Here is a 24,674-nt window from a genome sequence, read left to right as displayed (position 1 = left end):
GGTTGTAAGTAATAAAAATGCTACAGATCCATGCTATCAACTAGTATGCCCCGCCAGTCATCAAATACCTGCCAGTATAGTGAGCTGGTCAAAGGAGGACAGGGAGACTAATGTGAAGATCTGGAAGCTCCTCACAATGTATGGAGGCTTCCATACTGAGTCCAACATTTATCACCAGAGGCTATACACCATCCACAGAGAGAGCAGGCAGGGTCTGATGAGTGTCAAAGCCGTTGTCCTCAGAGCATTCAGGAGTACATCACTAAGACAGGACCCAAGTATGAATGTTGAAAGAATGCCTGGGACAACAGCAGATGTGGGATGAAGATCAAGGAGAGTAAGTGCCCTAGCAAGACAAGATTCTGCATGGGATGTACTCTTGACATATAACTGAGGTGTCTGACACTGGGAAATTCTTCCAATGGTTGGAAAGGGATGGACTAAAAGACAGCACTGAAGCACTGATCCTAACAGCACAAGAACGGGCACTAAGCATCACATCTATAGGAGCAGGGACCTAGTAAAGACCAGGAGTAGTGACTGAAGTAGTGGTATCAGCAGTATAAGGAAGGACACTGTAGAAGTGCCAGGACCTAAAGGTAGAACTAGAGTGGGTGTGAAAATTAAAGGCCAAAGTGGGCCCAGTAGTGGTAGGAGCTCTCAAAGCTGTGATTCCTAAACTGGAAAAGTAGCTCCAACAGATCCCAGGAACAACATCAAGGCTCTCTGCCCAGAAGTGTGCAGAGCTAGGAAAAACTGAAATACTGCATAGAACCCATAGTAGTTGACAAAGACTGAGGAAGACACATACCACCCATAAGGATGAGAAAGAAATTTTATATATATTTTCCATAGAGTTCTCATGAAAAATTATGGACACTCTATATTCTATGAATTCTAATACATATTTTTTCTGCATATGAATATGTTTCAATATGGTTTTATGTATTTTATCTCGACATGTAATGTCTATCTGAAGTGTTTAGGATATGTTAGTAACTTGTATTAAGAAATATTTGTTATTTCAGGGAAGGTATCAATCAAGATTTGTTTCAGCTTTCGCCCTCTATTACCGAACAGTTTATTGATTTGCTGTGTCGGTATGATGCTGACCAGGTCTTAGAGACCTTGAAGTTCCTGGACTCCTATAGGCTAAAAGAGACAATTCAGGTAATGTGTGTGAATAGGATGAAACTAGATTCAGTTTTGTAAGATCTCCTATTAAAATCAATTATATTATTTTACACTGTTACACAATGATCTTTCTTTAAGCAGTTAATGCAGTATTGTAGGCTCCATCTCCACCACATGGTTCGGTTCTCTCAAACCTATTCTGTTGTCTACTGTATGTGAGAAGCATGGGCTTATCTAAGCTTTTGTCTATGGAAGTTGGAACTCAACATTATCAAGCTCCTATAGTAATCCTATGTACTAGCCTTTCTGGAAACTAAACCTGTTTGTATCAATGTACATATACAGACTTGCAAAACTCAGATATTCATCTTTAATATGTGTATGTCTAATACTAGGCAAAAGGAAACTGTGCTACCTTTGAGATGAGGCATACTCCCTCACTATGATCATTTGAACTAGTTTACACTAAATATTTGTTTTTAAGTAGGAAATTTCCAAGCCAATGTAACTTGAACATGATCTGACAATCTAAGTTATCAAAAATTCTATGCAGGCACTTGTTACATTACCATTGTTTTGCTTGGTATAATTTTAGCAAAAGCTTTGTCCATTCAAGATATGATCCCTTTTTTGCTTCAAAATTTTGTTATATTTTTATGGCAATAAAATGTTGAATTTACAGGAAACAACAACTACTGAATCATGAAGATAGGCATCTGAAATTATAAGGGGGAAGACACCAGAGATTGTTGGTACATATTACAGAGTTCTGTATAACTTCCTTTTATATATTTATATTTTTATTATTTATAAAAAATAATCTGGTTCAGTCACCGGGTCCCAGAGGTTTTGTCTTCCAAGCTTTCGGACTCATGCTGGAGCCCATCCCCAGGGAACTTCTCTCTGGCAGGATGGGCTTCAGCACGAGTCCGAAAGCTTGAAAGACGAAACCTCTGTTCTCGGTGACTGACCCAGATTGGATCCTGCAAGATTATCATGGGACATGTATATTCGCCTTCATTCATGAAAAATGAAAAAAAACCAATTGAAAAGGGATCAGGGATGATGCCCGGTAGCTAAGCTTTTGTAAATTGTTATCTTGCATCTGAAATTCCTTCTCTTTAATTTGCTTCTCTTTCTTCTACTGTAATGAAAAATATAGAAGGTTAATTGTGAGGGAAATTTTACGTCTAGCAAAATGAGAGAGATACGGTTGTATCCCCCCAGAGGCGATCCAGGATATCCAAATAGTGAATGTTTTCTGTATACAAATCACTAAAATTAATGTTTGGCATTTTATGCAGGTCACCCAAAAATATCAGCTCCATGAGGCTTCTTCTTACTTGCTTGAAAAGAAAGATGACATTCCTGGTGCCTTCTTAATTATGCTTGAGGTATAACATAGCGGAAACTGAAATGGCAAGGGGGATTTTTTTTTCTTTTTATTTAGAAAAAAAAAATTAAGCTGAATCAAAAATTAATATTGGGGGTGGTCAATGCATTAAAAATCTAGAATTCATTGGATTTAATGTATATAGCTACCAAATTTGAATTAAGTTGCCAAGTTGATTTTTATCTTTAGAAGAAGCTTTTATGATTCTTATTCTTATTCACATCTGATCATAATTTTAAAATTGAAAACAGATGTTTGTAAAACCTGTTAGATTTAATATGTGTGTAAATATATGAAGTGCCACTTTGTCACTAAAGTTCTTACTTAGAGCATAGGTAGTCCTCAGCGACCGTAATGGAGCCTGCCCATTACAGTTGAAAATAAAATAAAATGCCCCACTTGATGACCCCTCTTAACGACTGCTCTCCCTAGTGTGGCCCACTATACAGAAATATGATCAATTCTTACAAAAGTTGAGGAAAATGTGGAAGTCTTAGTGAATGAGAGAAGAATAGAATGGGTTCTTATAGTTAGCTTATAAAATGTGATGTGAATTCAAATAACACAAAATATATATTTTTTCTTAGTGGTTACAAAGCAAGCTTTCAACATTGACTTCTGGAGATAAAAGTAAGTTTCAGGAACAGATTTATTTGTGCATTTTGAACAAAATTCAATGTTATATTAAATGTTTGTGCTATCCAGTCAGAATCAATACCAGGCTTTGTAGACATTTATTATTTTTTATTTCTCATTTCCAAAGAGCTATTACATGTAACACACATTTCTCGTTGATGTGATTAATGCTCCTCCATATATATATTTTAATTGCCTTAAGCACAAAATAATTTCTAACTACTGCTTCTCTCTAATCCAAGTTTCAGCACAACTTCCTTTACTAAAAGATATTGAAGATACCTTAGGAAAAACAATTGCACTTTGCCAGAGGAATTCACACAAATTTAATCAGCAGGAGCGAGAAGTAAGTATTCCCTTATACTCTGGCTTTTAAAAGGGATGCATTTGTTTCCCATAAAGTCACTTTTTGGTAACATTAAGGTAGATTTGTAGACTCATATATTTTATCTATTTTTCTATCACCCTTTTTATAAAGTCAATAATAATATTTCCTGTTGAGATAAGTGCAACCCTAAGCCTTTCTGATGTATTATTGTTGGTAATCCACATTCTGGATTCACAAGGTAGGAAACTAAGAGTTTGAATTAAGGTAATCCCACTCAATTACTGTAGAAGAGAAAGCTATGTGAGATCTGTGTGTCTTTTAAATAACAACCATGTAACATATTTTTCTCCTTTACTAGAAATACTTTCCTTCCATTATCCTATAAAAAGCCCAGAGAAAGCTAATTTGTATTTTAATAAGAAATATTGAAAAATTATTGGGCTCTGCCATACTGCATTAGGTATATATTCTATAGCACGGGGCTGTCAAATTCGCGGCTCGTCGCCTGGATGCATCACCCGCTGGCTACGGCCACACCCAATTTAGCAAAGGGGGCAAAAGTTGTGATTTCTCACGTGACGATGCCATGACGTCGCAAGTTTGACACCCCTGCTACAGCAGAATCCTCCCCAATGCACCTTAACATCAGCATGCCTTGGTCTTACTAGGCCTGATTCCAAAAGGTGTGCTGGGAAATGTTAGCAGTGAAGTTGACTGGGATAGAGAAATTGTGTTGAGATTGTCTGCAACCACAATGTCCTGGGTGCATTATGCAATGCAAATTGGGAGGCTGGGAAATTATGGCAGCAGCAGGCTCTAAAATAGCCCTCCCCCAATACAGGAAGAGTACGTTGGGAGATATGTTGCATTTATCACTTAGCTGAGGGAGAAAGTCTGTTTCCCAAGGGGCAGCTAGGCACTTATGTCCTTTTCAGTTTATAGTGGTGTTGGTGCTGTTTTCCAGCAGGTACAGGCATTGGGCACATCCAGGGACAGAAGCAAGATACTCTTGTGTGAGACTGATGGAGGTTATTTTTTGTGCAACTCTGAGATTCCTCTTGTTTTTAGGCACTGTGGTTTCCGCTCCTAGAGGCAATGTTGTCACCCCAAAGATCTGCACTGCTACCCCGTTACTCTGAATGTAAGCATGTTTGTCTCCTTTTTTGTCCAAGAGATATCCAAGACAAAACGACAAATAACAAGAAAGCTGTGAATTAATTTTGCTACTGAGCAATTCACTTGTATGTAATATCAGGAATATATTTCTAAATAACATTTCTTTACTTTTTCCTTTCTGGGATAAAATCATGAATTTGAGTCTGCTATGACTAAATATTTGAAGCATGGTTTTGGCAACATTTTTCATCAGTAAAGTTTCTGGAGTTATCTTCTTTTGCATTTAAATGTAGCTATTGAGTTTATTTATTTATAAAATCCCTACATTATTCATTTTACCTAAGTGATACTTAAGTTAGTCTACCTTTCCAAAGGTAATTTTAATTTGGGGAAATCCTTTTGAAAACATCACTGATTTCAAATGCAATTAGGTGAGGTATTGGAGGACACCGTAAAAATGCTAAAATTAAATGCAAATTTAATTTTAAACATTTTTAAAAGTACCCAACATCTCATAGTATCACCATATCTTGCAAAATGTCAGTGTTCTCAAATGAAATTGTGTAAGATTTCAGCTTTCAGCATTATCATGTGAAGTTCCACAAATCTCAGTAGTGAGATCACTGAAAACTTTTACATTTTAAATATTTAACATTATTTTTGTGTTGCATGATCCTGTAAAACATTTGCTATTTGCTGCCAAGAAGGCTGCTTACCCCTGAGTTAAGACACTGAAGAGATTCCAGTTCAATTATTCACAAAAGGAAAGCATCACTAGCCACATACATCATTCCTCTTAATTGTATTCACCATTGATACAAAAATTACAGACTTAAATCAAATTCATTGCTATGAGTTTTATTGTCATATTTGTTCTTTAGATTTGAAGAACTTGACAATGCAAGTATTGAACAATATGACAACGTTCATTGCTCTGCCATTAATTTTGCAGAGAATCCTACAGGTGAGTTGTTGCAAATAATATTGTTACCTTAAAAACTCTTAATGTGCATTGTAAAGCTACATGTTATGTTGTATTTTCTTTTGCTTGATTTGAAGTGTGGTATTGCTTCAAATTCATACTGATATTGGAAATAACCTATATATGTCAGAACAGTACTGCATACCTTTTGAACAAAATGCAATCCAATGGTGAGAAAAGTGAAGTTTTATACTTAGGCAAGAAAAACCAAATGTACAATTATAGAATGAATAGTATGTAGCTCCACAGCTGTCACTGTAAGAGGGATCTAGGAGCCCTCGTGGACAGCCACTCAAATATGAGCCAGCAGTGTGCTGTATCAACAGAGATAGTATCAAGGTCACATTAAGTGTTAGTGCTGCTTTCTACTGCTTAGTAAGACTTTACTTGGAATATTGCATTCAGTTTTGGTGACCATGATACAAAAACAATGTTGAGAATCTAGAAAGAATGCAGAGAAGAGCAACAAAGATGATTGGGGGCTAAAACATATGTAGAACCTTTGCAGGAATTGAGTATGTCTAGTGCAGGGGTGTCAAACTCCCGGCCCACGGGCCGGATGCATCACGCACAGGCCACACCGGTTTAGTGAAGGGGGAAAAAGTCCTAATATGTCATGTGACACTGCTGTGACAACATGAGTTTGCTACCCCTGGTCTAGTGTAATGAAAAAAAGAATGAAGGGTGACATGATAACAGTCTTCCAATAGTTGACGAGCTGTCGCAGAAGAGAGGGATCAACCTATTCTTCAAAGCACCCAAGGAAAGGACAAGAAGTAACAAATAGAAATTTATCAAGGAGAGATCCAATCTAGAACTAAGGAGAAATTTCCTGACAATGAGAACAATTCATCAGTGGAACTGCTTGCCTTCAGAGGCTGTGGCTGTTCCATCACTTTTAAGGAGGGATTAAAAATAAAGGCAAATATACGTGTCCCAGGATAATGTTGCAGGATCCAATCTGGATCAGTCACTGGGACCTGATGTTTAGTCTTCCAAGCTTTCAGGCTCATGCTGGGGCCCATGCTCAGAGTGTGTGCTTTGGGCTATTCTGTATGTGTGATATTTATATGGTTCCTGATTGTGTGTGGCTTTTTAGTAGTTGATTGGGGTGTTGATGGTTGGCTATGAAGCCATTGACTGTTGACTTAATTGCCTAGAATGGTATAGGCCCATGGCGGCGAATCTATGGCACATGTGCCACAGGTGGCACACAGAGCCCTCTCTGTGGGTACACGCACCATCATCAGCTGCTCTTTGGGGGCGCTGGAGCACTGAAAACCAGCCAAAAAGAAGGCCCATTCCTGGGCTGTTTTTAAGCCATTTTGGGGGCGTTTACAGCCCGTTTTGGGGGATGCTTTCAGGCCTTTTTTCAGGCTGTTTTCAGTGCTGTTTTTCGGGCCATTTTCAGGCAATTTTGGGGGACATTTTCAGGGCTGTTTTCAGGCCATTTTGGGGAGCATTTCATGGCCTAAAAATAGCCCGAAAAATGGCCTGAAAACAGCCCCCAAAACAGCCCCGAAAACTGGCATGCGCACGGAGGCCAGCTGGTCTTTGGGTTTCCGGTGCTTCGTCGCGGGCACATGAATATGCATGCACGCACGTTTCGGTTTGGGCACTCAGCGCTTCCAAATCTGGTATTCTGTATACTGTTTTGCATCTGATTTGCTGAGTAAAGTGGTAGAAGAGATTAGATAAATGATTATTTGTACAGTAGGAAAACAAAAACTTAATCAGACGTATTTGTAACAGATTGGAATTTTGAGGAGATTATGTAGGCTTTGTAGGAATTAATTTCAGAATTCGTCCAAATGAGAATTTTAATGTAACTAAAAATTTTAAAGCTTAATTGGGACTGAAACTCAGCATATTTTTTAATTTATATTTTTTTGGCATGTGAGTTTTCAAAATAACAAATAGAGCACATGCTTCCTGTTCCTGATATATCAATTTAAAAAGAAAGTAAATCTGGTGAAATGAAAGACCTCTGTATGAAGATTTGAAAAGCCAAAGCTCATCAAAACATGATAACACGGGAGTAAGGAGATACATAAATCTGCCCTAGCATAAAACAATTCCTTTATCTATAAAATAATAAGATTATCTTGAATAGCATCTGTGTTGGGGCATGGAAAGATCAAAGATACTGCTTAATCTCTTCTTTGGAAATTCAAAGTATCTATTCAAAACTGTGTTAATTGCTTTCTTAACACTTTGCCAATGACTACTCCACCTGTGAGTTAAAGAAAACCTGAGGTGTAGTTTCCTTATTTTTCTTTTCTATGCTGAACTGAAGCACAGAATAAACAGAACATATTTCAGTAAGGTCTGTTTGCCTTTTAGATGTAGTACAAGAATTTTATTTGTCAGTTTTTATCCAATAACATTTTCATTTCAAGAACATTCACTTTTGTCAAAAGTATTTTGTTTTTTATTGGAAAACTTTGTACTTCTTACTAAATCATTTTTCCTGCTGGAAATGAAATTTTAAAAAGCAGTTTTATTGCCAGATTTGTGATTAAATAAATCTATTCCAACAAAAGCCTACTGGCTTTCCAGTTTATATTTCCATATAATTGCTTTGTGGGGGGTTTCAGTTTCCCAGCGTGTGATTTATTATACTAAGTCTCATGACAACTGGGTAGATAATATATTTGTTAAGTTGCTATTCATTTGATACTGCGAAGAAATGAAACTCTGTGAGTCTAATCGCAGCATCATAATCACTCTTTACTGTTGGTTTTCTGCAATGAAATGTATCTTTCCAAAAGACAAGACATATCTGTTATTCTATCTTTTAATTCAGTTGATTTTTGGTTATAGTTTTATTTTAAATTGTCATGTAGCTCTTTTTTCTATGGGCATATAACCACTTGCATACAAAAATGAGCTCCAGCCAGGCAGAGCACCACTCACCAGCCTAGCAATATCCCGAAGGCGGAAGGCCGCAGGAGCTGGGGGGATGGGGGGCAAAGGTGCTCAAATTGCTTGACGCCTTTGGGATACCGCTAGGTTGGTGGGTGGCTCTGTGCTCAGCTGGAACAGGGGGTTGCCTCACCAGCAGCCGCCCGGCAATGCCCCTTTCCAGCCGGGCAGAGTACCACTCACCGACCCAGTAATATCTCAAAGGCGCTAAGCCGCGTGGTGCTCTGCCCGTCTGGAAAGAGAGGTTGCATGAACACTTGTTCTGCTTCCAGCTCGCATGCCTCCCTGCCTCACCATGCCCAACTCTCCCTGCAGAACTGGGCCAGGGCTCCACCGCTGCCACCGCCACACTCGTGCCGCTGCCTTGCTCCGAGCATAACCGGCTTCCAAACTCCAGAGATCCGCTGCCGAGTCTTCCGTCAGCGGCAGAAGACTCGGCAGTGGAAGCCGGTTATGCTCGGAGCAAAGTGTTGGCAGTGGGGCAGCGGCAGTGGAGCCGCGTAGCGACAGTGAGGCTGCAGCAGCCGCAGCACTCTGGCCCAGCCCTGCAGGGAGAGTTGGGCTTGCTGAGGCAGGGAGGCACGCGAGCTGGAGGCAGAACAAGTGCTCGCGCAACCTCTCTTTCCAGCCGGGCAGAGCGCCACGCGGCTTAGCGCCTTTGGGATATTACTGGGTCGGTGAGTGGCACTCTGCCCGGCTGGAAAGGGGCATTGCTGGGCGGCTGCTCGTGAGGCAGCCCCCTGCTGTTTGCCCCTGAGGCTGTGCCTGGCTCTTCGGGTGCCCGCTCGCAAGAGAGCATCCAACTGGCAACCCCAAACCAATAAGCCCCCCCCCCAATAATAAGGCCCAAGCAAAATTTGGGGGGGGGGGTTCAAAAGAAAATAAGACCCTGTCTTATTTTCGGGGAAACACGGTAATTAAGGGTTCAGTTAACTGTTTCCAGTTATATTTACAGAATGGAAGTCTTTTCCTACAGTTCATTTTGCTGTTTACGTGTTTAATGATCATATTCAGAAAATAACATAGGTCACCTTGCTAAAGCATCACCTTTGTTATTGCCCTCAGATCTGATGAAAATAATTATATTGGCACTTATCTAATATATTAAATGCATATGATATACCATAATACCATGCTATCTAAAAATGCTTTGAGCCTGTTCTATGAATAAGGGAATTATATATGTTAATTATCTTTTTGCATCAAATAAAATCCCAGAAACATACTGTAAAAGTTTATATTTGATAAGAAAGAGATTTTATAATATGCACTTTTAAAAAGAGAGGAATTTTCTTATTGCATTGTGGAAACTATGGTTACTAGAGTTGCTCAATAAAGAGATTGGCAGCACTATTTATTTATTTAATTATTTATTTATTTAATAATTTATTTAATTAATAAATAAAATAATAGGAATCATCTGAATGCCGGTTGAACGTTATGAATGATTGACATCTGATCTATGATTTTACACTGCATTGTTGCTTTATCTAATGTACGTAAATATGCTATTCTCTTTCAAACAGTATTATACAGAATGCACTAAAGGAATAACAAATAATAATCAAAGGAAATTGAAAACATTAGATAAGAATAAGAAAAGGAAGCACACCTAAAACTGATTTCTGCCCTGTTTCAATATGCGTCTCCATATTTACTATACTTGCAAATTCTCCTTGTTTTCACCACTTCATACAGTAACTTTTGTTCCTGAAATATCTGATCTTTCCCTTTTTCATAGATTCATATGAAATCCCATCTTGGTCTATTTTGCCTTTGTTCCTTTATTTGTTTTGCAATTCTAGTGTTATTCATTCTCTTGCTATAATTCAGCCCAACTCAGTGTGCTTCTCTCATTCAATACAGTTTCTTGATCTTTGACCATTACAATGTAAAAACATTAAAATTAGGGAGTTAAAAACTGTAACATATATAATTTGTTTATAAGTTATGAGAATATGAGACAGTATGAAAGGAGTACTGTAACAGAATTGCTATAAAAACATAACAAGTTATAAGTTAAGTAGTATTACAGTTTAATTCAGGTGATGAGTAAGTTATAATGAATAACACTTTCTGCAACCTAAAAAACAAAACACAATTAACAATTGAAGAGTAGCAACAGCAACTAAAAAATTGAGTAACTGGACATTTAAGGCAGCCGTATAATAATTAGGCATGTGTCAAGCCTTACTTCCATTACCTGGTAGCTAAGGAACTTTTTAAAAAGGAAAATCTTATCTGTGCTTGTGAAAAGTTGGAATTGGAGATGGCTCCTACCTTCACACTCTCTCTTACATATATTCATGTTCAACATCATTGTAATAAGCAGCTGTGCCCATTTTCCTTTTATAATTCTTATTTTAATTTCCCATCAAGGCTCAAATGATCAGTACAATATCAGAAATGTGAATGTCATGCCATTAATGTCATGCCATTTAAAAGAGTCATTTAGCTGATTTGCTTTCTATTGGGGATTCATTTCCCACTCTTCCCAAAAGCTCTTTCCTTTCAATCAAGCTTGATTAATGGTGACTTTGTGAATACCTTCATATTTTCTTGCTAAGTATATGGAAGTAGTTTGCCCCTGCCTTTGTCCAAGATCTTTTTTTGATGACTTGGAAAACTCTTACAGTCTACAGCAGGGGTATCAAATTCAAGGCCCAGGGGCTGTATCTGGCCCATGGGGTGCTTAGATCTGACACACAAAGCCACCCTGGAAACACCACATTTTCTCTGGCAGAGCTCTCGGGCCACCACAAGCACCCCTGACACGAGTGCCGTATAGATGGCCGCCACCACCCCGGCTTCTGAGGTCAAACAACACTGATGCGGCCCTCAATGAAATCAAGTTTGACACAGTCTTGAGGTTTTCTAGTCATTGGCCCTTTGTGGGACGGTCTGGTTTTAATTAGTTTGTACAAGAGCAGCAAAATTTGACTTAGGCTGCTACCTGCTATGGTGTACTATAATAACCTTGACCAAACAATTTAACACTATATTTATTTTTAAAATAAATGAAATGATCTATAAATGCAAAAGTATGTCATCAATTGGTTGTTTCTTTACATTTCTGTCTTTAATTCTCTAGTAAGTCTATGTTTTTCTTTGACATATTTTTTTGGAGGATATTCTGTTTTTGGAGAGCATCTCCAAAAAGTAGTTGGCTCTCTAGCAGATAAAAATAGTTTGCTGTATGTCAGGATCAGGTACATGCTGCACTAAGAGCTCAGATTTCCCAGTTGTTCTCCATAATTTATATAGTGTTGCAGCACGATGTACTTTCTAAGTTGCTGCTTTTAAATTATGCATGCTGAAAAATATAGAATGGAAAGTATCTATTTAAAACCAGATATGACCCCACTCCCCAGCCTTAAAAAACTTAATTGCCATTGGAATATATTGAGGGATTTAAAAAAGAATGCATTTCTAATAAAAAAAAATAGGTCTCCCTTTTTTAGAACTTGTTCAAGCGATAAGACCGATTATCTATGTCTTAATACTGCAGCACTAAGTTGTACATTGAGAGGAGAAGATGCAGCAAAAGACAAGGCATTTTGAAAGCATATAGGATAATTTAGGTAATAGAATATTTGTAAGGTAGATTCCATATACGTTGCAGGCATAATACAAAATGTCATAAAACATTTCCTGTGATGAAACTTGATTGTGCTGTACAGTTCAGCGAGAGTTATTTTCAACATGAGCCAATACATCTCTGAATGTATCCTAGCTTTTCTAGTGAAGGCAGTATATTATAAGCTCTGTCATTATTGAGGGCATTGAGAAATCTGGCAAGGAAATACCTCTGAAAGGAAATGCGCTATTGCATTTCCCTTCTCTGGTAAAGCAAGTTCATTGGAGACTAGAAAACCCCCAAAGTAAGTTTTGATACAATTCTTCTACAGCAGAACTAATTCAAAGTGACCTCATGCAGGATCTTAAATATTCTGATGGAGTCCCAAAGGTGCTTTTTCAAGAAGCAACTGGACTTTCCGGTTTTTCTTCGATCATGTTTCTCTTCTCCACCAAGAAGCTTCTTCAACTATTAGCTCTTACCCAAGACACAAAGAAGCTTCTTGGATGAGAAGCGAAACATCTTCAAAGAAAAACCAGAAAGTCCAGTTGCCTCTTGAAAAAGCATCTTTGGGACAACCATGCAGGTCATGAGAATCTACATAAACATTCTGATGGAGCATTATTTTTGTTACAGGGTTCTAACAAAGCCTTTACTAGTAGAAAACCATGTGCATATCCATGAAGGGAGATTTAATCTCTCTTCCCAAAACCCTCCCCTTTTGAATTTATCTTCTGCAGATTTCTAAACTGTTTTGTTGGGGGGGGGGAACTGAACTCCCTTTAGAAATTATAGCTCTGTTTATCTCTTGCATTCTATCAGTTTTAGGTTTGGTTAGGTTAGGTTTATTGTACTTATATGCCGCCCTTCTCCCAAAGGACTCAGGGCGGCGTACAACATTAAAACACATATTACAAAAGTTAAAAGAAAGATTAAATAGAATATCCAAAAAACCCAATAGACATTTACAATGAGATTTAGAAATTAAATTAAAATTAACAATTAAAATTAATAATTTATTTTATTCAGGCCAGGCCTGGCTTGCTGGAAAAACCAACTTTTTAGGGCGTGCCGGAAGGACCGGAGGTTGGGAATTTTATTGGATGAGACATAAGATAACATTTGTTTCATTGTAGTTAGAGGAAAAAATATTTTAACAGTCAAGCTTTCATTTTATCTGTTTTAATTAATGTTGATCATTTTCTAATAACCTTCACACAGGATCCAGTATATGGAAGAGGAAAACTTGGAGAAATTCAGGGTCTTGTGCTGGGTATGCTAGACAGCTTTAACTATGAGCAGGTAAGTAGAAGGTGGGGATTTTTTTTTCTTGTTGATTAAAATTGCCATTGTCCAAGATTTAGAGTTTGTTCTTCTTTGTTCTTTATCAGCTTCTAAGAGTTTTAAGTTTAACCAGCCTAAGGTTTAGGTTTAGCAACCTAAAACCACATAATTAACTTGTCAGTTAATATTGTATTTGTCTTTTGCTTTCTATAGTATACAGGTATTTTCTGCACAAAGTTGTCCCATCTGTGTCATTGCAATGATTGCATTGATTTGACTGTCTTTTTAAATTTTAAATTTTAATTGTACATTGGGTTTTTACAATTGGGGTATGTTAATGGTGATTTTTAATTGTCTAAATGTTGTAATTTGTTACCTCCTCCGTGCATGTATGTCTTTGTATATATGTATGTTTATGTGTTTGTACACATGTGTTAGGTTCTATATGTTCCATTGTACGCCGCCCCGAGTCCTGCCTGGAAAGGGAGCGGCTAATAAATTCAAATTATTAATTATTATTTTGAGCTGCAATTCCTCCCAATACGTACCTTACTTGGAAAACTGCAGTGTAAAATTTAGTAACATAACTATGTTCAGATGAATATATTTGGTTCATTAAGTGTAAATTAGGCCAATTCATAATTATGTGAATTCCGTCTTGATTCTTCCTGGACACCAATTAAGCAAATCACCACGCATTTGGAAGTGCTATACTATGGTAAATTCTTGTACCATCCAGTATGTGCCTATACCCAGTGCTGATCCTGGGTTGATATGAGCAGTTACCTGGGTATTCACATTAAATAATCTCAAGGTAAACTACGGCAATATCTTTTGCCAGCATCATCTTTGATGAAGTAACTCTGACTTTGCCTACCATCTTCTATTTATCAATGCAGACAGAATAACAAATAGCATTCGTAACAAATTGCATTCTAAGTTCTAATTTTTCAGAATTAAATTCTACTTCTACTGTATCTCCCTTTTTGTAAAGAGCTGTGTGGTTAGATTTTTAAAAGCAAAAACAAGATTGTAGGAAAGCAAGGCACCATTATTTCTCTCAAACCCTAGTTGTTTGTTTGCCACTTATAGCAAGGTTACATTCAGCTGAATATTGTGTTCTTGCCATTGAACTGGGATTTGAAAAGCTGTCCTTGAAAAGATGAAATTCATTGAACTTCAATAGGTGATTTAGAGAGCCTGTAAATATTCAGTTCCTAAATGCAGTTTCCTGATTCCTTACTATTTTTTGTATTGCTGAAAAGTGGGATTTCAGTATCTTTATATCCAAGTACAGCTTTTTATTATTTCCAAACCTGGTGATAGAAATTGATTTAAGGTGAAAAGTTTTAGAATTGTACACTGTACCATATTAAATAAATAAGATGTATACTTGCTTATCTTATCTACTTAAAAACAATTTATGGGTTTTATTATCAGCTGAAATATTTAATCAGTGAAGGACTGTTTTTCATCTAGTAATATTTGGCCTTGGACGTGTTTATGATTTTTTTTTGAGAGAGGATCTTTATCTCCTCTGAATGGAATGGATGGAGTTGAGTGAATTGCACAGATCTCCCTTTAGAAATCTGCCAGTTCCCCCTCTTTTTCTTTTCAGATCATCTCTCTTTCTCTTCCTTCTTCCTCTCCAACACTCACTGGGTCTTTAGTTTTTATTCTCACTTCTCAGGCTTAAAGGAGTCTGGGTGCAATGCATCCTTATTTTTGTGAAGAGCTAATTTAAGATTCCTTGAACTGTGGATCAACTACATCCTCTTCAATTCCTTAAGAAGGATGAAGCTATCCATTTGTAGGAAAAAGGTGTTTGTTTACCCTCAGGTCTTTAGTAACATTTTACTTTAAATAAAATAGTACCATTTAGGAGGATGTTTGTCAATGATTCTGCCTCTACCAACAGAGATCTAAATTATAGTAAAGGAAACTGATTTGTTTTGTATGTGTGTAAGTAATTATCAACTACAGATTTCTTGCCTAATATTCTAGCAACTATATCCTTTCAGTCTTTCCTTCGTTTCTTTATATATTTGCCTTATCATCAGTCGTCCCAGAAGTACAATAGGCTTACAATCGCCTCCTATGAAACAACCCTCAAACAAGAAATCTCATCCTGTGTCAGCCATCATAAACACAAGGATTCAAAAAACATAAGTAGACACTGACATCCCCTAAATTCCACTGAAGATGGTACCTAGCCTGGTAATAAAATGTTCGGAAACAACCTACAAGCTTGGAGAACAAACATTCACTCTCATAAGTAGGAGAAGAGTTTCTAAGGCTATACTGCATGTCCTTCAAAACAGGAAACAGAACGAACTGTCTATAGTTTGGTGTTCCGTCACTGGAATTTCATCACTGGAACTCCATCACTTTTGTTTCGGCCAACGATAGCCAACAACTTAATAGCTTGCCATCAACACCCAGATCAACAACTAAAAAGCCACACACAACTAGGCACCAGATAAATACTATACACAGAATATCCCAAAACACACATTCTGGTGAGAGACTAGTTCCCTGAGGATAGACTCCAGCACAAGTCCGAAACTTCGGAAGACTAAACCTCCTGGTCTCGGTGGCTTATCCAGATTGGGTCCTGTGGCATTTGGAAAACTGGTTGCATTTGAATTCATCCATTATAAACAGAATTAGCACATTAAATATTTTTCTTTTTTAAATGTTTATTTATTTGCCAAATTTATATGGGCACCCATTTCACAAATAGGTGACCCTGGGCAGCATACAATAATAGAGCTAAAACTAATGAATATATATAAATCAAATATTATTTTGGTTTATGGCATAGTCAGCCAGATGTTTAGACCGGTTCTGGCATTTTTATCCACCTATCAAGTCCTTCCCAAGGACCTGGAGTAGGCAGTTGTTACTGTTTCATGGTGTAAGATTGTAAGCAAATCTGTCTTTTGCAATTGACTGATAGTGATGTTCAAAGAAAAACAGGGAAGTCGAATTGCCTCTTGAAAAAGCATATCTATTGATCTTTTTGCTGTAATGGTTATCTGTTTTTTTATTATTTCCAGTACTTCCTTAATCTTTCTGGTTTCTAGGAGATTTTTCTTTGGTCTTGTTCTTCAGCTTCCTTTCTTTCAGTGTCAAATATAGATCCAACGGGACTCACAGCATGTCCTCTCTGCTGGATCTGGAGGGATGGGTAGATGTAATGGTTCCTATGTAATTATTGGGGGGGGATTATTCAAGTGCGGTAGAAATAATCAATTAACTAAAATGGCAAAAAATTAAATCAGAAAACACAAGTTATTATATTAGATCTTTAGAATACTTCAAAATTTAAAATTAAACTATTGAGATAATATACTATCAAACAAGAGGCATTTGATAGTATGGAAGATTTGTAATACAGAAGAAATAGTGAACTTGCTAGAAAGCTAGGCTAGCATATACTGCATTTTTCGGAGTATAAGATGCACCGGAGTATAAGACGTACCAAGATTTTGAAGAGGCAAATTTAAAAAAAAAGTTTTTGCACTCTACAGAGCTCCCCCAAACGGCCCATTTTTCATGAAAAAGGGCCTGATTTTTGTCAAAAAAAGGGCATGCATAGCCTTTAGGAGGCTTATAGCATGCTCCTGAGGAGTGCCCCCCCCCCCAAAAAAAACAGCAAAAAACGGCCCGCTCATTTCTGCCCTCCCCAGCTCCCAGGAGCACTCTGGAAGCCTCCTAAGGGCTATGCACTGCCAATTTGGTGAAGGGGGCGGGGTTTCAGGAGGCCAAAAATGCTGTATTCAGTGTATAAGATGCACCCAGATTTTCACCCTCTTTTTTGAGGAAAAAAGATGCATTTTATACTCTGAAAAATACGGTAATTTATATTAAGATGTTTAATTTCTATCTTCTATTAATATTCATGTGGAGATACTTTTCTTATATATATAATGTGGCAACAACTTAAATGATTTCTATATTATTCTTTTGCCTGGCTAGACTCTTTTGGAGACAACAACAAGCTTACTTAACCGCGATCTCCACTGGTCTTTACGTAATTTGAAAGCATCTATGACTAAAGGGCTCAATCCCAAACAAGATTATTGCTGTATTTGTTTGCAACAGTACAAGAGAAGGCAACAGATTGGTGACCAAATTGTAGTCTTCAGGTAAGTCTAGACTTGTGAATAGCTTCAACAATGAGTGGGTTTGCAAGGAAGTGAAGACTTCTGGAGAGCTCAGTTTTACTAATTAATGAAGTTAATGAACTTTGATATTGAGCACACAGTGTTCTATTGCTATATCACTAATAATTTAATGTGTATAGATGTCCGCCATGCCTATTACTGTCCAAACTATAGCCTTACTAATAATATTAGTTTTTTCAGTTGAAAACAAAATTATGTAATAACCAGTAACAGAGGTTATTAAATACAGGACAGTTAATCCTTTATTTGCCAGATAAAAGCAAAATTATAAATGGGTTGAACCTGCAAACACAAAGCTTTCAGTTAGCATTACAGTTCATAGGTATGTTAATGTAGGATTTTTACCATTTGGAAGTGCTTAATTAATATAATACTATAAAATCTCCATTTTGGTTCTGCTTCTAATTCGTTTTACATAAAGTTGAATTTCAACAATGAAAGGGCAATGGTGCCTAGTCATCATAAAGCACAATCTTGTGTGGCCACTATCCACTAAGAAATATAAAAATTGCTTTAACATTTTCATACGCTGCAGGTGACAAAAGCCTCTCCTGTCTCATAGAGCTGGGAGAAACTAAAATATGATTAGAGAGCAGGCTTCTTACAGTAATACTACCATTCCTGTTTCTTGTGCAAGAAGACAGAAGGGGAGAATGTTGTGTCCCATTTTATTAAAATAGAAGATGTAACATGCTTGACTGGGAAAGGAAAATGAAGTCATATTATCAGGGAAGAGGGCAGGCAGGGAGAAGGGTAAGGTAAGGAACTTGTATTTCCAAACAGCTTTAGTGATTAACTGAGGATAAAAATTTTTTTTTGCTGTATATTAGGGTAAATTTGTATTTCTTGAAGGGTCTGCTTCCAAAGAGGGGGCCCATCTCAGATGCCTTCAAGACTTGACTTTTAACCGGGCACCTACTACGACATGTGGTGGGCATGTAGGAAAGCTAAAGAATATTGGCAAAAGATTCGAAGGTGGTTGGAAGAAATGACTGAACAGAGATTCGAATTCAAACCAGAAATATTCCTATTAGGAATTATTAAAGAGGACTTAAGCAAAGGGTTAACATATTTAGCACTACATATCATAACAGCTGCGAGAATAGTTAATGCCCAGCTAGGGAAGGGTGGAAACATATCTAAAGAAAGAGAAATAACAAAGAAAATATTTGATTATGCAGAATGTGATAGACTGATGCTAGGATTGAAAAATAAAGGAGAGACAGAGTACTATGAGATTTGGGATAGATTTTATCAGTGGTTGGATTTAAGGAAGGGAAGTCGGAACGAATAAGCACAAGAATGCATAGATTAAAACATAAGGCAATATAGGTAGTATATTATGTCATTACAATTGTAATTGTAATCTTGTAATCTTGTAGAAGAGGTTAAGTATGCATATATAATCAGTAAGTAGCAATGTATATTGAATTCACAGGAGACTTGTGTTATTTGCTGTATGGCGTAGAGACCACCAAGATGGTTTCACCATGTCCAACGTTTTCTTTTTTAACAATATTTTTTTTTAAAAAACTTGACTTTTATCCATTCTTGTCAACATAGTGATGATAATTCTATGAGTAATACAATCAAATCTCTGTCTAGAATTATTCTCATGGCTTAATTATCATAATAAAGGTTTTTAAAGTGAGATTTGGTACTATCTGATGTAGCAGGCAATAAGTGTAGAAGGAAGGTTTCTTAAGAGTGCATTCCATTGCATATGTATGTGGTAGGAAGTTGCATGGAATTCTGAACAAAGAACTATAACATTACACTGTTAATGTCTAAAAATGGCTTAAACATTAAGTTCCTTTTTAGAAGTATAATATTTGTTGTAAAAAAGTTTTTAGATTTGATTATACTTTTTGAGATGTTAGGAATTCAGTGTTATGTTATGTGTGCATACAATGTAATATGTGTAATCTATTTTTATAACAGTTGCGGACATTTGTACCATTCCCTTTGTCTGCTAAGTAAAGAGTGTGGCACTGAAACAACAGGACAGATGAGGTGGACTTGCTTTAAATGCAGTGCAAGTCATAAAGGAGAGAAAGTAACTTTGACTTCCTTGGAGATGAGGAAAAGAACTCCGGTATCACTTGCTCAGGTAAGACTTGAAGAAGTGACCCATTCTTAAAATATTGATATGCTGACTGGTTGATTGATTTAGTCTGCCACTTGAAACCAACTGAACTTCAGATAGTTTTCAAAAGTTACGATAAGAATAATTATTAATTAAAGTAGCCACAAAAGTAAATGACTAAATTATGGATTTATGGAAAATAGCATCATGGGGTATAGTTCATCTCCCAAACATCCATGTATACACCGTGAGTATGGGGAGAGTCCAGAGAGTCCGTATTTCAGGGGACAAGCTATTCCAGAGGAGGGGAATTTATGCAAGATTAGACCCCCCCCTCATGCTACAGCTGACTCTTAGTAGAAGCTTCCTAATTGTATGTGCAGGAAAGCCTTGAAACTATGGGCAAAGGCAGTCTCTAAGATATACAGTCCCTGAACCATAATGAGCTTTGTAGGTAATAACCACTATCTTGAATTATACTCAGAAACCTACTACTAACCTGTGCAGCTCTGCAGCAGAAATGCAATATTGTAGTAATGTGATTGACCATTGAGCATGCATGCTTCTGCATTCTGGACCAGCTAAAGTTTCTAAATGGCTTTCAACCATAGCCTGGTATGTAACAAATTGCAGTAAAATAATCAAGAGATGATGGAGCACAAATGACCATCATCAGGGCATCTTGTTCCAGGTAAAGCCACAGCTGATGCACCAGCCAAAGTTTCTAGCCATAGCCTTTACCTGCTCTTTGAGCAGGATCCATGAGTCCAGAAGCTCCTAGATTGCCTGCTTTCTCTTTCTAGAATAATATAACTCCATCAATTTTACAGCCATGAAATAAACCTCTAAATCAACAGCCACTCTGTCTTCTTCAGGTTGAGTTTGAATCTGGTTTTTTTCCCCTCATCCAAACCCTGACAGCTTCCAGATACTGAGTCATATCTTCCAAAGCATCGCATAATGGGTCTAGGCCCAGGGTAGAAAAATATAACTGAATGTCATCTGCATATTAGGATATTTCACCCTGAACCACTGAAAGGTTTCTCCCAACAGTTTCACGTGGATGTTGGAACAGAACAGGGGAAAGGAGTGAACCCTGAGACATTTCATAATTAAGTACCTATAGATCCCCCCCCCTCCTACCTTCCCTCCAGAATAATATTCTGGACTTGCATACTGAGAAAAGACCTGAGCCAACATAACAATGTGCATCCACAGAATGATTTTGTGGTCAACAGCAATAATGCTATTAATAGATTTGGAGAGAGAAAAATTCATACCACTTTTTACCCAGTCCCTGCTATAGATCATAGGTCTAGGTTTCTGATCCATGCCCAGACTTGTATCCATACAGAAAAGAGTTCAGAAAATTCATATCCTCCATATCCTTCTAAAACCACTTTCCCAATACCATTCCCTAAAGGAGAGTTAGGATGAAAGTTGTCCAATTTTGTTGGGTTCAGGTCTTGCCTTCTTAAATGGGCAAGAGTGGGTAAAATCTAGTGCTTCTTTGAGCACTTCTGGCATTTGTCCTTCTCTCCAAGGGTTGACTGCAACCCAGATTCAATTCCTGATTTTTTCATAGATCCTTTAATTAGGCAGGAGAAATGGGCATCCAAACTGCAAGTAGCTGAGCTAACATTGCAGAGGATTTCCTTGGGATCCATGTGTTCAAAAGCCTCCCAAAGAACACCACCAGATGTTTCTTGGTGCGTCAGGTCAAGTGCTACAAAAATGAAGCTGTTCCTGTGTTATATCAGCCATCCAAAATGTTGTTGATATAGTCCTTATCATGTTTGAATGCTAACATGTTTGAGTGAGTAGTGCATACATTCCTGATTCAATAAAAACCAAAGGTCTCTTGTGATATTCTTTAATCATGATAAAAGTGGTTTTTCTTTATGCCATCTGCAAGCATTGGTTTTCTCCAACTCATAACTATTTATTTCATGTTGTTAGTCTTTTTAATTATTACACTTTTAAAATTCTAAATTTAGACTTATTTAATGTACATAACTGGTCTGAGTACCTACATAACAACTAGAAAGAAAATTGTACATAATAGTTACATGCAAATAAATATGGGGAAAGATCCACCCAATGAAGTAACCTTTATACAGGAGAAGAATTATACTTTTTTACTAGTGATGCCACCAAGATTATATAATCAAATGCCGAAAAATAATAGGCATGTTGTGTGACCAGAAATGTGCTGAGCCTTGCCCAGATTTTGTGCCTACTCACATCTGAATTTCTATAAACAAAGATAAATCCTTTCCATGAGTGGTTGTGTTTGTATATGCGAGTATGAAGGAGAGAAAGAATATTCTTTTGATTGAAAGTTGGAACATGAAGAGGGATCTTAAGTGTTTCTTCTAAATGCCTTCCAAAATTGCATTTGCATACTTTGTAGTTTTATCACAGTGCTGATTCCTGTGTCGATTGCAAGCTTTTTAATATAATTCAGCTTTTAAGTAATCTAGCTGCTAGAGCAAAGTAGAAAATGCTCACTTAGAATATATCAGTTTTCCTTACGTGAATTTAATAAATGAGCACCAATAGAGAATGTTGGTGGATTAACTTAGTGGGGATATTTTAACTATATGTATTTACTATTTATTGATTTTTGATCAATTATATTTATTTTGTATTGTGTCAAAATATATTATTAATTAACTGTTTAAGAGTGAATTTCCCATTTTCTGCATATATTTCCTCCACTGCAAAAGGTTTTTCCTTCGCTTTTAGATCAATTATTCTTCTAAGTCATTAGTTTTTCATGTGTGTGCATGTACATGCCAATTTTTGTACATGCCACTTTCCTGGCGACTGCCTGGAAAGGTCTCTGCAGTTTTATTAGCAATATTTTGAAAATGGTTTGCTATTGCCAGCTTCTTAGGGCTGAAAAAGAGTGACTAACCCAAGGTCACCAAACTGGTTTTGTGCCCAAGGCAAAACCTAGAACAGTTTCTAGCTTGAGGTTAAATTTTAATTTGTTTTAATCCAATCATGATTTAATGCGTCTAAATACCTTAGGTGAAAGATAATTCCTATAGTAATGAGAAGTAGATACTGGTTGAAATGCAAGGGTAAATATCCAGTTGAGTGTTACATAATAGTACGTATTCATTTTCATTCCAGTACCTTATTGAGGTTGTCATGATCTTGATCCTTCCAAGTCCTAGCCTCATCATGGCAAGGGGATGTTTCTGGGAGAGATTAGCAAAGAAGACTGAGAATGTGGGCTAACATTAAGAAACATGAACATGGACAGTGAAAGATGAAATGAAATTAATAGGAATTTCTACCTTAGACATAGTAAATTATAATGAGATGGGACTGGACATTTTTCAGTCAGAAGATCACACTGTTTATTACTTAAGATGTGAAGCACACACAAAAAAGGAAGGGCCTTCCTTTTATAGTTACGAAGGGTATAGGCCAGGGGTGTCCAAACTTTTTGCAAGGAGGGCCAGATTTGGTGAGGTGAAAATGTGTGGGGCCGATCATTCAGCCTGAAATTCTTTGAACCCTTAAGATTAAATGCGAATTAACTACCATATTTTTCGGAGTATAAGACGCACCAAGATTTTGAAGAGGCAAATTAAAAAAAAAATGTTTTTGCACTCTCCCCAAAACAGCCCATTTTTCGCGAAAATGGCCCCTTTTTTTTTAAAGGGCATGAATAGCCTTTAAGAGGCTTCTAGAGTGCTCCTGGGGGCTGGGGGGGGAAAGTTGAGCAAAAAACAGCCCGTTTTTTGCTCATTTATGCCCTCCACAGCCCCCAGGTATACTCTGAAAACCTCCTAAAGGCTATGCACAGCCATTTTGGTGAAGGGGGCAGGGTTTTGGGAGGCAAAAAATGCTGTATTCAGTATATAAGATGCACCCAGATTTTTAGTCTCTTTTTGAGGGAAAAAAGATGTATCTTTATAGTCCGAAAAATATGGTATTTTATGAAAGACTAAACAAATAACTCTGATGGGGAAAAGAGTCTGCGGGCCACTTGAAATTTGAAAAAGGGCCGCATTTGGCCCCCGGGCCACACTTTGGACATGCCTGGTATAGGCCATAGTGCAATAAGTGACTAGATAAAATCAGTGAGACTTTGTGAACGACCTGGACAGCATTCTACTTTATGCTGCAATTGTTGATGCAGAAAAAGAATAGGTTAATGAATTTTACACTCAAGTTCAATTTGAAATCAATAGAACAAGCAAGCAAGATGTCCTGCTTATGATTGTAGACTGGAATGCCAAAGTTGGAAATATTAAGGAGGAAGATACGGTATATTTGGATTGTATGGCTTAGGAAATTGAAATAATGAAGTATGGAAACAACGAAGCAATTTCTGCTACTCCATTGATTTTTTTTCAGAGCTAACACTGTCTTCATATTAAAACAATGTCTGTATACATCAAAATCACTAGATGGAGTTAATTGAAATTAGATTGACTATATTATTGATTAAATGAAGTGGAGGAGCTCAGTAATAACATCAAAGACATGATTAACGGCTTTCTGTGGAATAGAACATGAACTGCTCTTGCGCAAGTTCCAGGCTAAGCTAAAGAAGAAGAAGAAAATCAGCTAGTTTTCCCAACATCATTTTAAACACATGCCCACTACTTTTAAAGAGAATATCAGGAATCACTTTGAAATCCTAAGCCTCATTTATAAACAACTATAGAAACTATGGAATGAACTTAAGGAAGCTAAGGACAAATTGGAAAAGACACCTGCAAATAACAGAAGAAAGCAAACTGGTACAGCAGCATGAAAGCCTTGGAAAATATAGTCAGATGAAGTGATGTGTCTATGCTTGCAAAAATCAGTATACTGCAAGTAGTGGTATTCCCTGCAAATCTCTATGGAAGTTGGACTTTAAAGAAGCAGGATTGAAAGAGTATTGTTGCTTTTAAATGTAGATGCTGGAAAAGATTTCTCAGAATATCTTGAACAACCAATAAAACAAATAACATCATTGCATAAATCAATCCAGATTTCTCATTTGAGAGGGACA

General features: G+C 37.2%; 1 protein-coding gene across 2 annotated transcripts in view; it reads left to right on the top strand.

Moving 5' to 3' along the window:
• VPS8 (VPS8 subunit of CORVET complex) overlaps positions 1-24,674 on the top strand; it is a 99,285-nt gene that overhangs the window by 64,745 nt on the left and 9,866 nt on the right. For both annotated transcript variants that reach the window (XM_081955372.1, XM_081955371.1), the window contains exons 36-44: positions 1,029-1,170; positions 2,439-2,528; positions 3,115-3,157; positions 3,406-3,509; positions 4,560-4,632; positions 5,489-5,571; positions 13,313-13,393; positions 17,357-17,526; positions 19,507-19,675. In XM_081955372.1, coding sequence (XP_081811498.1) covers positions 1,029-1,170; positions 2,439-2,528; positions 3,115-3,157; positions 3,406-3,509; positions 4,560-4,632; positions 5,489-5,571; positions 13,313-13,393; positions 17,357-17,526; positions 19,507-19,675 — 955 coding nt within the window. The remainder of the gene's footprint in view (positions 1-1,028; positions 1,171-2,438; positions 2,529-3,114; positions 3,158-3,405; positions 3,510-4,559; positions 4,633-5,488; positions 5,572-13,312; positions 13,394-17,356; positions 17,527-19,506; positions 19,676-24,674) is intronic.

The sequence above is a fragment of the Natrix helvetica genome (assembly GCF_964273705.1).
Source record: "Natrix helvetica genome assembly, chromosome: 5".
Lineage (NCBI taxonomy): Eukaryota > Metazoa > Chordata > Lepidosauria > Squamata > Natricidae > Natrix > Natrix helvetica.
This window is presented reverse-complemented; position numbering and strand designations above follow the sequence as displayed.